General features: G+C 40.4%; 1 protein-coding gene across 3 annotated transcripts in view; it reads left to right on the top strand.

Moving 5' to 3' along the window:
- samd10b (sterile alpha motif domain containing 10b) overlaps positions 1–13,938 on the top strand; it is a 48,569-nt gene that overhangs the window by 21,627 nt on the left and 13,004 nt on the right. For all 3 annotated transcript variants that reach the window (XM_069725019.1, XM_069725011.1, XM_069725004.1), the window contains one exon: positions 9,165–9,333. In XM_069725019.1, coding sequence (XP_069581120.1) covers positions 9,165–9,333 — 169 coding nt within the window. The remainder of the gene's footprint in view (positions 1–9,164; positions 9,334–13,938) is intronic.

Raw genomic sequence — 13,938 nt, 5'->3', positions numbered from 1 at the left:
GCAAGATTTTTCCCCCAAAACTCAGCAACAGATTTTGCATAACTGACTAGTGGGTGAAGAATGCCTATCTGGTGGCTCAATGTCTCATTTACTTCCACACATTGCTTTGTGCAAAATGGAATCCCATCTGTGCAGCACCAGAGAGGGGCAAAACAAGAGGAAGAAAATGTATTTTAATGCATTCCGCCTGTTTGACCTAAAACGGCATATGACACAACAGCCTTCTTCCTTTCTCCGACTCCTCAAATGAAAGAGAGCAGATAGCCCAGTGGAGGTCATTTGTTTCGTATTCCCTCTGCTTTTAAGAAACTTTGCAACTGTGAAGCTGTTAGACGTACATATGCACTGCAAAATGTGTTCAATAATTTATAAAAGAGTGCCCCCCTCAGCTATAGCAGCTATAAAAGGCTTAATAAAAGACGAGTGGGAAGCTGTTTCCATGTGATTACACAGAGACTGGATAATTAAACCTCCTCTATACCATGAGAAGTAAGGCTTATCATTTCCTTGTGGCAACAAGCCTCTTTATACATTATTCAACAAATGGGAGAGCAGTCCAGCTCCCTCTGATGTGTATGCATTCACAAAATGTTGCAGTATCCGTTCGTGCATCTGTAAATGTAGCCATTATTGTATATATATGCATCTTCGTGTATGTGTAGTATGCGCTGTTGTTTTTGCGTCCAGGTCTCTCAGGAGTGATGATTATATTATTCTCCATTACACTGGTTGTGCACACATCAGCTGTAATGAGGGAGCCATTTAAGTGAAACACAGCTCAACTTCAGTATATAGGATAGGACCTGGGGAATCTTCCTTATCTGTTTAACAAAGCAGATATAACACATCATGCACAACATTACAAACTCAGGGGAGACAAGAAAAAGTGACAGCAAAGACAAGGGACAGAAGTCTTAGATATATATTGGCGGTCATGCATGCACAAACATGGCTTTTATTAACGAATATGTTTGCAGTACGGACCAAGTGTAGGAGCACACATTGCAAGAATATTTTTTTTTTCTTATTTACAGGGTCAAAACACCAGTATGGTGGGAGGCTGTTCCCTGTACACTGTTTCAATTTATCACCAACTTTCTGGAAATGATACCGAGTGTCTTAAAAGAAGACAGAGTAAGGGGTGATTACTAAAAGAAAGTTATACCTCAAATAAGTCAATTTATATTGGAAACAAGTAAAATAATGTCAACACACACCACCAATTACATCATGAATGATTTCCCAAAATCAAGGTTATATACTCCATTGTATTGTTACACTTCTGCAGGAGGACCTATATGGAGACCTAACTGCCAGCAGGATTTTTTTCAAATAATGAGTTATTGTGGAATTGGCGCACCTTCTGTGCCATCCCTGAATTGGCTGCTGTTTGTGAAGCCAGATGGGGTGAAGGGAGGGGTTTGCAGTGGGCTCACTTTGCTGTCTGACACACAGACTCGTAGCGGAACCTTTAAATGAGACCGGGGAATAGGTGGAGTAACAGAGACACAATTTAGGAAGTAACAGCAGACGGTGCCTCCTTTTGCTAAAGCAGGACCAAGCCTGTTACAGGAAGTAAAGCTCTTATTCACAAATGTACCATGCATGGTAGGTGAATGAAAAAGAGCAGCCCGCGATTATTTTTCCCATCTTATTACAGAACACACCTTCTAAGTAGCACAACAAAAGGAGGGAACTAATGGAAAGAAAACACACAAATAAAGTAAACCAAAGTTGTTAACTTTGACCAATTATTGAAAGGAAATTAATAAGACGGACTCGAGGTTTTTTTGGTTGCTTGTCTTCTACCAAAAGAGTGTTGTGTTATTTTTATTTATATAGAATCCTCCTTTAGTTACTATTGTTTTTTGTGATTGTCCTATGTGTCTGTTTTGGCAATGCCAATTGAGCTATGCCAAACTCTGCTTAATGTACACTACTGGACTGACATCATCAGTGTAAGTATGTTGCCATGTAGTGCTCTGTATCACACTCTCGGTACTGCCATATTCACCAACAGGCATCATGTGCGTATAAATTAGGTTATCATTGTGTTGAGCTGTGTTGAGTTGGACTACTTGCAAACTGCTTGTCGACATTACGTACTACATCGTTCTGTATGTAGACTCCATCTACTGTACTTGCTTTGAAGGCATGCTCATGCTCTGCAGATGGTAATGTGAGTTGTTCTGTCGTTCTACGGCTCTTTACTTTGGTAAAGACTGAAGTATCCCAACAGCTATTACGAAACCTTTTACAAACATTCTTGCTCCCCAGCGTATGAATCCCAATGTCTTTTGTGCAATACATGCAAAAATAGTTATATTCCTGAGCCTGTTAACATATAAACATTTTACTTGCTAATCATCAGCATGTTAGTATTGTCCTTGTGATGTTCAGGATGCACAGTATGGCTTTGGTGGCTAATGGCTGCACTGGTGTGGTGATGATTCATTGGAGGTTGCTAGTTTGAAAGACAGAGAGGAAAAAATGAGTGCTGCTGGGCAGTGAGGCAGAAATGCTTCAGTGTGTATTGTCCTTGTCCTGCCACTCAGTGTTGTGTTGCTCTGTCCAAGACACATGTCTGACGCATGCTAAATAGAGAGCTTTGCGAAAATCCCATCTGGCCCTTTGTCCACCCACTGAGAGACTGTTCATATTTGCATGAGTGCAAGGCATTTACACACTCAGTCCTGAGGACAACCAAAGGCAGAGTTGAACAAAGCTGACGGAGGTTGACAGTTCACACACTCACACAAAGTTACTTGCACAGGGACAGTCAAGTAGACAATCACAAAAGCTTCTGAAACATTTTCGGAATCACAGTGACACTCAAACACACAAATGCACAAGGCTAGACTGAGCAATGGGAGACACAAGGGTGCTAAATGATGCAACACAAACTACCAGGGAAGGGGGTGGGGGGTCAACGAAGAGAGGAATGAAGGATATGATGCAATGAGAAGTGGGTGAGAGAGGTGTGAAGGAGATATGAAAGATCAGGATTTGTCAGGGTCTTTGGGATTGAAGAGACAGATTGTAGATCCAATTCTATAATGACAGCAGAGATGTGGAGAATGACAGAGTTGTTCAGTCGGACAGCAGAGAATACAGGGATGATAGAGGACGAGTATTTATTATCCTGTGGAGAGATGAAGTGACAGCCAGAAAAGATGCAGAGCAGAGTGGGATGGGCAGGTGTGAGATATAGTACATGACATGCATACCATACAACATCGATTCACTAATTCAAATACGCACACACACACACACACACACACACACACACACACACACACACACACACACACACACACACACACACACACACACACACACACACACACACACACACACACAGAGGTACAGCCACGTTCAAATTTTTACTGCTAATTGCCATAGCATCATTGATCAATCTCACGCAGCGTCTGGATTTGTAGAGACGCAGGCAGTCATCGGAAGAGAAGTGTTATCGGTCACAAAGAATGAATTTTAAGGATTCCCCACGCTCCTCTGACTTTAAGATAATCCCTGATTCAGCTTCACAGAGGCACAGGCCATGCACACACATACACACACACACACACACACACACACACACTTAAATGGCCGAAAAGTAGCTCAGTGCACAGAAGTCAAGGCAGAAGAAAGATCGAAGTGGGGAAACGAGGAGGGGAGGACAGGGAGGGAGGGTGTCAGGCACGGAGAGGATACAATTTATGAGGAGCAAGTACAGGGGGTATGAGAGACATGATAGAACAAAACAAGCAGGGAAGGACAAATGAGCTGTTCGAGGATACAAACAGAGTGATCAATAGGGAAGTGCGGAGAAACACATCTGTGTGTAGAGAAGGAAAAGGATGTGAGGAAGCAGGAAGATGAATAGACGGCTGGAGTAACTCAGAATCAGAACTTGTCCCGCAAAATACATAGAGACACCTAATAATAGAGTATTTGTTCATTATAATTTATTCTAATATATCAGGTGTCTGTGTGTCAGCTTCTGTCAAGATGAAATTATAAAAATATATCAAGCAAACACTTGATTATTGTGATGCCCCTTCCACTGTCTTGGAGGCAGTCCTAGCCTTTGGAGGAAAATCGGCTGACAGAGGGGTCATCAGCTAATGCAGTTCACCTGCACCTTCCAGGCTAGCCCATATGTTCAGTCCCTCTCCTCCATCAATCTGGTATCAACCTTTTTTTTTGTGTTTGCTCCTTTAACATCTCCACAGCATATATGACTCTTCCATTCACTGCTCACATTGGTGATTGTGTTGATTTCTCCATTCTTTGTTTGTATTAGTTACATTTCATTAAATTAAATTTAAGTGAATCTCATTGCATGGACTCCCTACTTCTCACTTTTTTTGAGCCATTAGTAAATAATGGGGGCTCGTCTGGGATTATCAGATCCATTTGGAACGGTTTGAGGTAGTCTTGATGTGACATGTTGTCAATATTAATGATTAACTTGGTGTGTGGTTTACAAATGCATTCGAGTTGTACTGCTTTTCCGGAATAGAGCTTAATTTGGCTTTGGTATTAAGAATTGTGGCCAAGGTTTTTGGGAGTAGATCTGTATCTGTTTCCCAGATTTGTTTGGGTATTCAATTCTTACTTTGAGCATTAAAAGACATGTGACATAATAATTAGTGAGCTTTAAAGGTGCTGGTAAGAAGATTTTATTACCTTTGTACAGAGCCATGCTAGTTATTTCCCTGTCTCCAGTCTTTATGGTAAGCAAAGCTAATTGGTTTATGGCTGTAGCTTCGTATTTACGGCAGGTGGCTTAATCTTGGCATCTAACTATTGTCAAGAAAGTTAATAAGTATATTTACCAAACGGTTTAACTTGAAAAAAAACAACAACAAAAAATTTCTATTTAATATAACAATGGTGTATTAAAAGCACACTCTCATGGGAAATCGTTAATTACACTTTGATGCTGACTGTGACGTATCGGTGCATATATGCCATATTTCCTGCCTTCCCCCACTTTTTTCACCTTCTCCTCTGTCCTTAATGTCTCATTAGACTTCTGCTCCATATTCAGCTTCCACCTTGCTTATGCCCCCTCACTCACCATGCCATCATCCGGCTCCACGTTTCCCCCTCCTCTTCTGTATGTAACAAATGAGGGACCTCCTCCAGCTGGACAGAAGTAGGTCTCAGGAGAAGTGGGGAGGGAGTAAAGGGTGAACGTGCACGAGAGAGAGGACTGGCCAGAGGAGATACAGTCTGATGGATGGCCAATAAGCGAAGCGAGAGAAGTGAGGGAGGAAAGAAGAGAGAAGAAGGGATGATGGGAAGCTATCATTTCATTTCCCTTCTGTCTGGCTTCCTGATGATGAAGGCCATTACTCACACAAAGAGTACCCCTCCCCCCCTCCCCAGCTCACTGTCCTCTCTTTCTTTTGTAATTTTTTTTCTGTCTCTATCTGTTCATCTTTCTTTGTCCGTACGTCGTTCATTCAGTTCTTCATCATATTTACAGAACAGTTAAGTACATGTCAACAAATTTAAGTCAGTGCATATAAATGGCATACTTGCAATAATGACTCAAAGATCTGTATCTGTCTACCCAATTTGTAATGATATTCAATGCTCACTCTGTGGATCTACAGTACATTTGATTCCATCTGTAATGAGGCAGTGGCCCTGTGGCTTAGCCAGCATAAAAGATATGTTTTTTTCAGATCTAGTAATCATCTTTTTTTGATTAAAATTTATTTTGTCATACAAAATAGGACCCTGGTATATTATGAATCTGCCTGCTGAATTTGAACTGTAGTTTCTGTGGTCGATTTATGTTTTAATGTTATGGGTTGAACAGCCAGCAGGGAAATCTGCTCTCTCCAGCTGTGAGTGCAACACTCTGTTTGTGTTGCTTTTTACTCTTACTTTAACTGTGGATTTCCAATCACACAATTTTTGCATACTTTTTCCTATCTTCTCTTTGTTATGTAATGTAGTACTCTCCAAGTCTCTGCTTCAAATGGGACTGGTCATGTTTTGCATTTAGAATAGGTATAATTTCTTGTTGCACGTACAATAAGCGGTAAGAAGAAAGCACTAAATTAACCTTAGTCTTATCCCCAGCAGCCACAGCGGTATTTCATCCCATTACCTCCACCCATTTAACCCATCTCTATTTCTATCCAATAATTTTTTTTTTTTAAAAAGAAGCCATATTTTAAGATAATAGTTATACATTTTGGTAAACGTTCTTATGTCCGCATCATAGAGTGCATATAAAAGTGTACGTTTCCAGGTCTGAAAAATGAGACCGGTGTGGAAGAGCCTTAAACTGCAATGCCACTGAGGGATGCCAGGGGTTGGATCCAGAAAGACTCCATAGACGACCATTAAACTTCTCTCATGAAATACAAAGTCAATACATTTTTAAAAATAACAAGTCACAAGTCATTATGGTATCATTCGTTAAAGTCGTTCCTTCTTAGTTTTCTGGTCGTCTTTCTGAAAATAATGCCATCATTAATTAAATATCAGGCCTCAAAAAGCCACATTTTTGAGGGGTGTCTGTTTGATTGACTGACCTGTGATGCAGTCAGGTTTCCACTATAGGTGGGTGGGTCTAGTGTACTCGGGTTTCCAATCAGAAAAGGTCAGATTCACTGCTCGCTTCATCCTCAGCTCGTTGGAATATGGTCACTTCTGGCTCCAAAATAGCAAGATGGCAAAAGTCTAAACTCAAAGCTTCAGAACGTCAGTTCACAAACCAATGGGTGATGTCATTGTTGGTTGCTGCTTGGTCCGTATGCTAAATGTGATGCTGCAGTTAGCAACAGGTTAGCTTAGCATAGTGTGTAGACTGTAAACGGGGGAATCAACAATCTTAGCTATGTTGTCGAATAACAAAAGACTCCTACCATCACTTTAGTCTCAACAACAAAACAAAAACAACAAAGCGCCCTCTATGGGGGTTTATTAAGTGGATTACAGTACTTCTTGGCCCGGTGCATCTTCTGCTGGATGCCTAACTGCTCACATTAAGCAAAAGGATTAAAGGTATCAATCATCTTATCTAACATCTAACTCTTAGCAGGAAAGTGAATAAGTGTTGCTCTCAAAGTGTTGAACATTCCTTCAACATGCATTTTTTTGCACATCTGAAAATAGTCTCCACATCCGCTCACAAATTAGATCCCTCTTGTTTTCTGTGACGCCTCTCAGACCTCTAGGTCACAGGATTATGACCTCTCTATTTGCTCAGCAGGTCCTCCTGCCCTTGACTTGATCTAGGCAAAAAACCCATTTGACTTGTTAAATTTACCACACATAATGAGTGTCTATGCTCTTGCAGCCCCCACTCACTCCAATATTTACTCAACTATGTCAATATAAAGATTGTAACGATGATAGGATTTAAATTGGCAGGCTTTCATTTGCAACACAGGCAGGCACGTCATGGTCATCCAAAGATAGGGGAACATTTTCACCGTCCACACTCAATCATCCACAAGAGCGACCATTTCCACACCTCTTCCAGCTCAATCTCAATTAATGATTGGGAGTGAGCAGTAAATTTGGGTTATTAAAATGGCTTCAGTGCTCCACTGACTCGAAGGAGAAGTATGTGTGTGATTAGGAAACAAGCAAACACACTGGAGCGGAGAAATGGAGTTGTTTTCAATTACGGCCTACAAAGCAGAACACACTTAGCGGGTGGACCAGGCAGAACTTGATAGGGCTGATTGGTGCTTAAATTGACAGGAGGAGAGCTTATTACAGCAGCTGGCAAAGATGTAAATAGTTATGAACTTGGGTTTATCACATATTGAGATGTGAAGGTGTTGTGCGAGCTGATCTTTGTGTCATTAATGAAAAAGCGGCAGGGAGAACATTGCATATTAAGCGACATGAATGCGTGCAAGTTGCATTTGTGTGTATGACATTTCAGCATACATAATCCCATTAAATGCAGTCAGTTATGGGGTGGAACGATTGGCACCAGTTCTGTGCTTTTCTGTTGAAAATCAGCCAAAGCCTTTGTTATAGCAATGGCTCAGTCAGAGCATGAATGCCTGGATTAGATGGGAGACTAAGTCACACAAAAGAAAGAGGACTGAGGGGACAAGGAGTCGGTTGTGTTTGCTGCCCACATGATCTGCTTGTGACTTTATTAATGTCCCTATTAATTCCCATCACACAGCAATGACACAGTAAGGAGAAGGCCTGCTATCTAACAACTTTTCAGGGATCAGACAAAGGTGTGTGTAGAAGGAGAGAGAGAAAAATGGGGAGTGGTAGGAAAAGAGACACGTTCACGTAACTGAAAGATAGAAGATGAGAAAACCACGCTAATGCTGTGCTGACTGCATAATGAAAGTACTGCTGTTAGTAAGAATTGCCTTCAGAAAAAGACTATAACATAATGTCAGCACCCTTACAGGTAGAAATTATGTATGGAATATAATTACTATATCAATATATTTTGTTGACAGAGGGGTGAAGTTGCTGGTTGCATCAAACTATGAGACTATATGGAGATGGAGTACAAATGGCAGCTTTACATCTGTCTCTCTAAATTGGGGTTGAAAGGTGAAGAACTGGGTGCTCATTTTAATCAAAAGAACAGCATCTGTTTGCACTTCTATGCCTACAAGCTTTCAAGCCTCATGTTTACTGTTAGTTTGAGTCATGTTTGCACACATATGCTGAATTTCATTTGTTTCACACAAAGAGCAAGTCATTGCCCTGTCAAATTTCCAGCGGTTAAAGGTCACAAGTACATCTTTGATTTGTATGAGAGTAATAACTCTGCAGGCGACACAGTAATCTGTACACATTTAAAAAGCTTCTCACCATTGCATAACTTTATTTGCACTCTGCATATTTTCAATTTGTGATTTACTAGACTACCAGAAGGGATTTTGTTGCATTAGAATGCATCATCTCAGCTAATTTCACGTTAATGAGAACATTCCGCATGTAGCATATTTAAGTAAGCTCGAGCAATTACAAGGTGTTTGTCTGAACACCAAAAAAAAACAATGCTCTGAATTGCATCATATACTACCTCAGGAAATTAAAACACAAACATCTGCTCACTGGCTTTCTCTTGATAATACTGTCTTTTCACTTACGGTGCACACACTACATTAATTAATACAAAGTTCTCTGCTTCTTGTGTATTTCAGTTGCGTCCAGGTGAAGCCTTCACTGTGTATCACACCAGTCCTACGCTTTCCTGTCTGTCCAAACCTGTGGTGCTGTGGACTCAGCAGGATGTCTGCAAGTGGCTTAAGAAACACTGTCCTCACAACTACCTGACTTATGTAGAGGCCTTCTCCCATCATGCCATCACAGGTATAGTGCACAACACATGATGAAAATATAAAAAGGCATTGTTTGATGTTAATATCCTTAGATCTTGTTCACTGACCTGTGCTCCTTTCAATAAGCAGTGATGCTACTTTGGACTAAAGACAATGCCATAAAAGGCATAGCAAATCTCCCACAAGTTTTATTTTTAGGTTTGTGGTTCCGCAGCTTAGCTTTCTCAACTGGAAACAGGTTTACACCCAAATCTCTGCAAAGGAGATTTAAAAGGCATTCATGTGAGGTAACGAAAGGAGTGCAGCCTATTTTTGGAGAAGAAAGGCAAAGCTGCAGAAAAAAAAGGGTGGGTTATCATGTTTTGAGTTCAAACAACACGCTCACACACACATTTATTTGTTAGCAAGCCCACACAAACGCATGCAGGTGCTTGTAGACACAAACCACACCTCCAATAGGCGCACATGACTAGGTGTGTACAAATGTGTACCCACACAACACACATTTATTACCACTTAGTAGACCAGATAGCAGAGCAGTTTCTTTTTAGTGTCTCACAGAGAACAGATTGCTGTTCTGTGCCGTAGGGTCAGCCACTACTCACTCACATTTGCATACACAGACACACACACACACACTGGCACTTAGACGCATACGTACACACTGGCTTCAGGGTTAACAATGCTGTGACTGCCATAGCTACAGAAGCTCTGATCTGATCATTTTTATTTATGTAATCTCTAACGGGAGGACTGAGAGAGCGAGGCTCACATCCAATTATCCTTATGTATTCACTCGCTGATGTCCAGCTGGATTTCGTTTTGCCTCAGTTATTAGCTGCTGTGTTTTCTTGTGCAAATGTCGTCTGAATATGTCTTTTTGTTGTGGCTGCATAAACTATAGACAGCATCAACGAATCACATGAATAAATGTTGCTCATACAAATTCTCTGCCTATTTTGAAGAAAATTGGATCCCACAAACAGCCAAGAAATGGATTCTGTGTCTGTATCATGTTAGTTCAGTGACCCAAAAGTAAATGTATCTCTCTCAGGCTCTCAGAGAGGCTGCCATTACATTGAAACAAGCTGCCTGAGGAGATCAGTGTAACTTCTACACTGCCTTTTGCTTTTACATTAATTTGTCCATGAAGATCCATGCTATCTTTTGATGTATTTGTACTATACTACATTATATGACTGATTTCATTGTTTTGTCTGTTTAATCACGTTGGTTGCATGTAAAAAAAAAAAAAATCCGGTTTTATATTAACAGACTGTGTGCAATTTGATTAGTATTCTGCTCCATCACACAGTGATGTATGTAGAGCTTGTCCACTTGCAGAAAATGGTTAAGACTTCCCTCAATTTTGTCAACTTTGAGGAGTTTGTACTTATTTGAATATTGAAGTATGTATAACTTTAGACTGAATTTTATAGTTGCATTTTATGAAATTTACTTGACAGCTGCTGGTACCAGTTATTTTGTAGTTTCAGGTTTTGCATGGCAAGTGTATGATAACTGTTAAGTGGCTGTCCAGCCGAATGAGTGCCTTTGCAGAACATTTTGAATACTGTACTTTTACCTGTATTTTTGTATTTCATATTGTGTTATTATTTTATTGAAACAGTGGCCACTGTAACGGTCAATGCTAAAATGTCCTATAACAGTAACACGTATAAAGAAGACGTCATGAAGTACGTGAATTACACTTTAGTTTTTAGTTTTGCAATAATTGATATACTTTATATTAGAAGCATGCTAACGTTAGCCACCTCAGGCTATCAGTCAGACTAGACTTCTACAACCTCTGCTTTGCTTGGATTCTTTTCATTGGAATGAAAAAGAGGGCAAGAAAGCCAAGCTGAGCAGAGAAGCAAGAAGCTGTCACATAAGGTCTTTTATAATTCATAATTTCTTCTTTCTTGAGTTTTATGGTGTTAATGTAATTCAATGATCTAAATACTTCCTCCACCACTGTAAAATACTTTGTTGTTTGGCAATTGCAGCACTGAAAACTGGCAGATGTGCATGTGGTTTAGTGACAGAAGGCTGTTTTTGCCTCAAGTTAAAAAAAAATCCGATCTGAGTCTGGAGGAATTCTCGGAAAAATGACTCCAATTCACACGAATTGCATTTATGCCATGTGTTTTTATTTTGTTTATTATTTCTTAGCCACTTTCTGCCCACATTGTGATAAAAAAAAAATTGCTAATGTACAGTAGGTCAGCAGGTGTGAAGTCAATAAACTGATACCTGCTATCCTCAGCTTGTGTACCGTTACTTTGTCATGACGTGGCTGCAGACGTCACAGATTGCATTCACAAACTGAGATCGGATCACAAAGTAAGCTAGACCACCTCCAAATGTGGTGTTACAAACGGGATTGCATTCCAGCTGCTGCTAAATATACACCTTGTATTAATATTCTTTTTTCCTTATCTGGGTAATACATCCTAACTTCATACCAGGTGTGAGTGACAGATAGGTAGAATGGATGGAGATATAAAGAGAACCTACGGTGTATATAGACCACATACTGTAGGTGAAGTAAAGTGAAGGATGGTTAAATAGTAAATGCAGCTGTGAAGCCACACAACCTTGTTGGCACTGTGTATACAGGCGTACAGAAATGTAACACTGTATGTATGCCTTTAGGGACAGCATGAAGAGGATTGGTCTACTATCAAAGGTTTAAACTAAGTCTTTACTTTCCTCCCTCTTGGATTGCTTTTCAGACTCCTTTAAGAGTCATTATTGCCCTAGCCCAGGCAGAACTGCTTCCCATTTGCCCATAGACATTGTTAATAAGCAATTTATTTTGGGGCCAAATTGAGAGAAGTGATCTTTATTGAAAGAGCTTTTGTTTTTGTGTCTCTTTCCTCTCTTTGACAGCATACTTTGCCTCTCTGCAGGCAATTATTAGGAGCTGTATTAAGTCTGTCTGAGGGGAATTGATTTGAGCTCCATTCATCTGCTTTGTCTCATTTGTACACACACACGCACACACACACACCCATACACACTCACGCACATTCACAGAGGAAGGGCAGTGTTTTTTCTAGGACACGCAGGCACTGCTGTTGGCAAGCACACACGAGAGGGCTTTAGTGGGGATGGGGTGAAGAGGTTGATGAGTGTGTGCATGCAGACAGAATTGTGTGTGTGTGTGTGTGTGTGTGTGTGTGTGTGTGTGTGTGTGTGTGTGTGTGTGTGTGTGTGTGTGTGTGTGTGTGTGTGTGTGTGTGTGTGTGCAAAAATAAAATAAGAGTCCACAAAATACATAGAAAATGATGATTGTTGTATCCCCAAGACAGTTGTGCGCACACAAAATGGATTGTTCAGCTGAATGTGCTGGAAACAGGGAGCACCTGGACTCTGAGGGGAAGCAAATAATCTGCCTTTAAACAACATGTAGACACACATGCATACACACGCTAACCATTCAACCATTATAACTGGTTTGTCATTGCTCTTTCTCACAGGGAGTGGAGCCATACACACAGTAGAGGTATCTCTTGTCTGTATTGTTCCAGCCCATCTGTCTGTAAGGCAAAGACTGGCTGAACAGTTCTGTCCTCATTTGGCTTGTCTAGTTCCAGTGAGAGTTATACGTCAAATCTCAAAGAGCTGGCATGTGAAAAAAACCCAAACATAATTATTGCTGCTTTTTGATAGAATGTTCAGTAGTCTTTTGGTTCCCTACATAATATCAATCATTTAACTTTAACAAAGCATTTTAACTGAAACGTTTTCTCTCTATTGTACCCTTTAGGCAGTGGAAACTGTACAGATTAGAAGTACAGATTAGTACTTCAGTGCCATCTCGAGAGACTGGACTAAGTAAACAAATTTCTAAATCTCAATACTTTCATCAAATGTATTTTTCAATCTGAAATCCTATTTCAGTCGACGTCCAGAGGGTACACAGACACACGCATACATACACAGTGCAGTAGTTACATAAAGGAAATAAAATTAAGATTGGAATAGACAGAGCTGCAGTTTGATTTGTGAGAGTGCATCGGTCAGCAGATGAGTCAGCTGAGTGCAGCTGAAAACATGGAAAAGACTGTCAACAAGTGAAGCCGCATAGACTGCTGCAAACAAAAGGGTTCCAGTAGCAGAATTTTCAATCTGTTAGATTAATCTGGACTCAAAAAAATCTCTAACATTTTTCTTGGAGTAGTGTCGTATTGTTACTGTATCAGTTTTGGGGCACCTGAAGGTTATTGCTTTTTACGAGTAACTTACCCGTGTTGCTGTGGTTAAACTTTTGAGGATAATATGGCATTGGGCCATGTTACATTTTTTGTTACAGATGGTTTTAGAAGAATTTAGCACATGTCTGGTTCCACTGAGGGTCACAACACACCTACCTCAGTCTATTGTAACACACTATCACACACACACACACACACACACACACACACACACACACACACACACACACACACACACACACACACACACACACACACACACACACACACACACACACACACACGTTCTCCACCATGTCTTATAAAATATGACTACAGACTCTTAATTAGGGGTATTTATATTTCATCGGCTCAGGAAAAAGACTGTGGAAACAAGAGGACTCTAATTCTCTTTTCAGTCTCTTTTCTCTGGT

This window comes from Brachyistius frenatus, unplaced genomic scaffold, assembly GCF_029030835.1.
Source record: "Brachyistius frenatus isolate BFR_SWC_R1_liver_20210118 unplaced genomic scaffold, ASM2903083v1 Contig_6, whole genome shotgun sequence".
In the NCBI taxonomy this organism is placed as follows: domain Eukaryota; kingdom Metazoa; phylum Chordata; class Actinopteri; family Embiotocidae; genus Brachyistius; species Brachyistius frenatus.
This window is presented reverse-complemented; position numbering and strand designations above follow the sequence as displayed.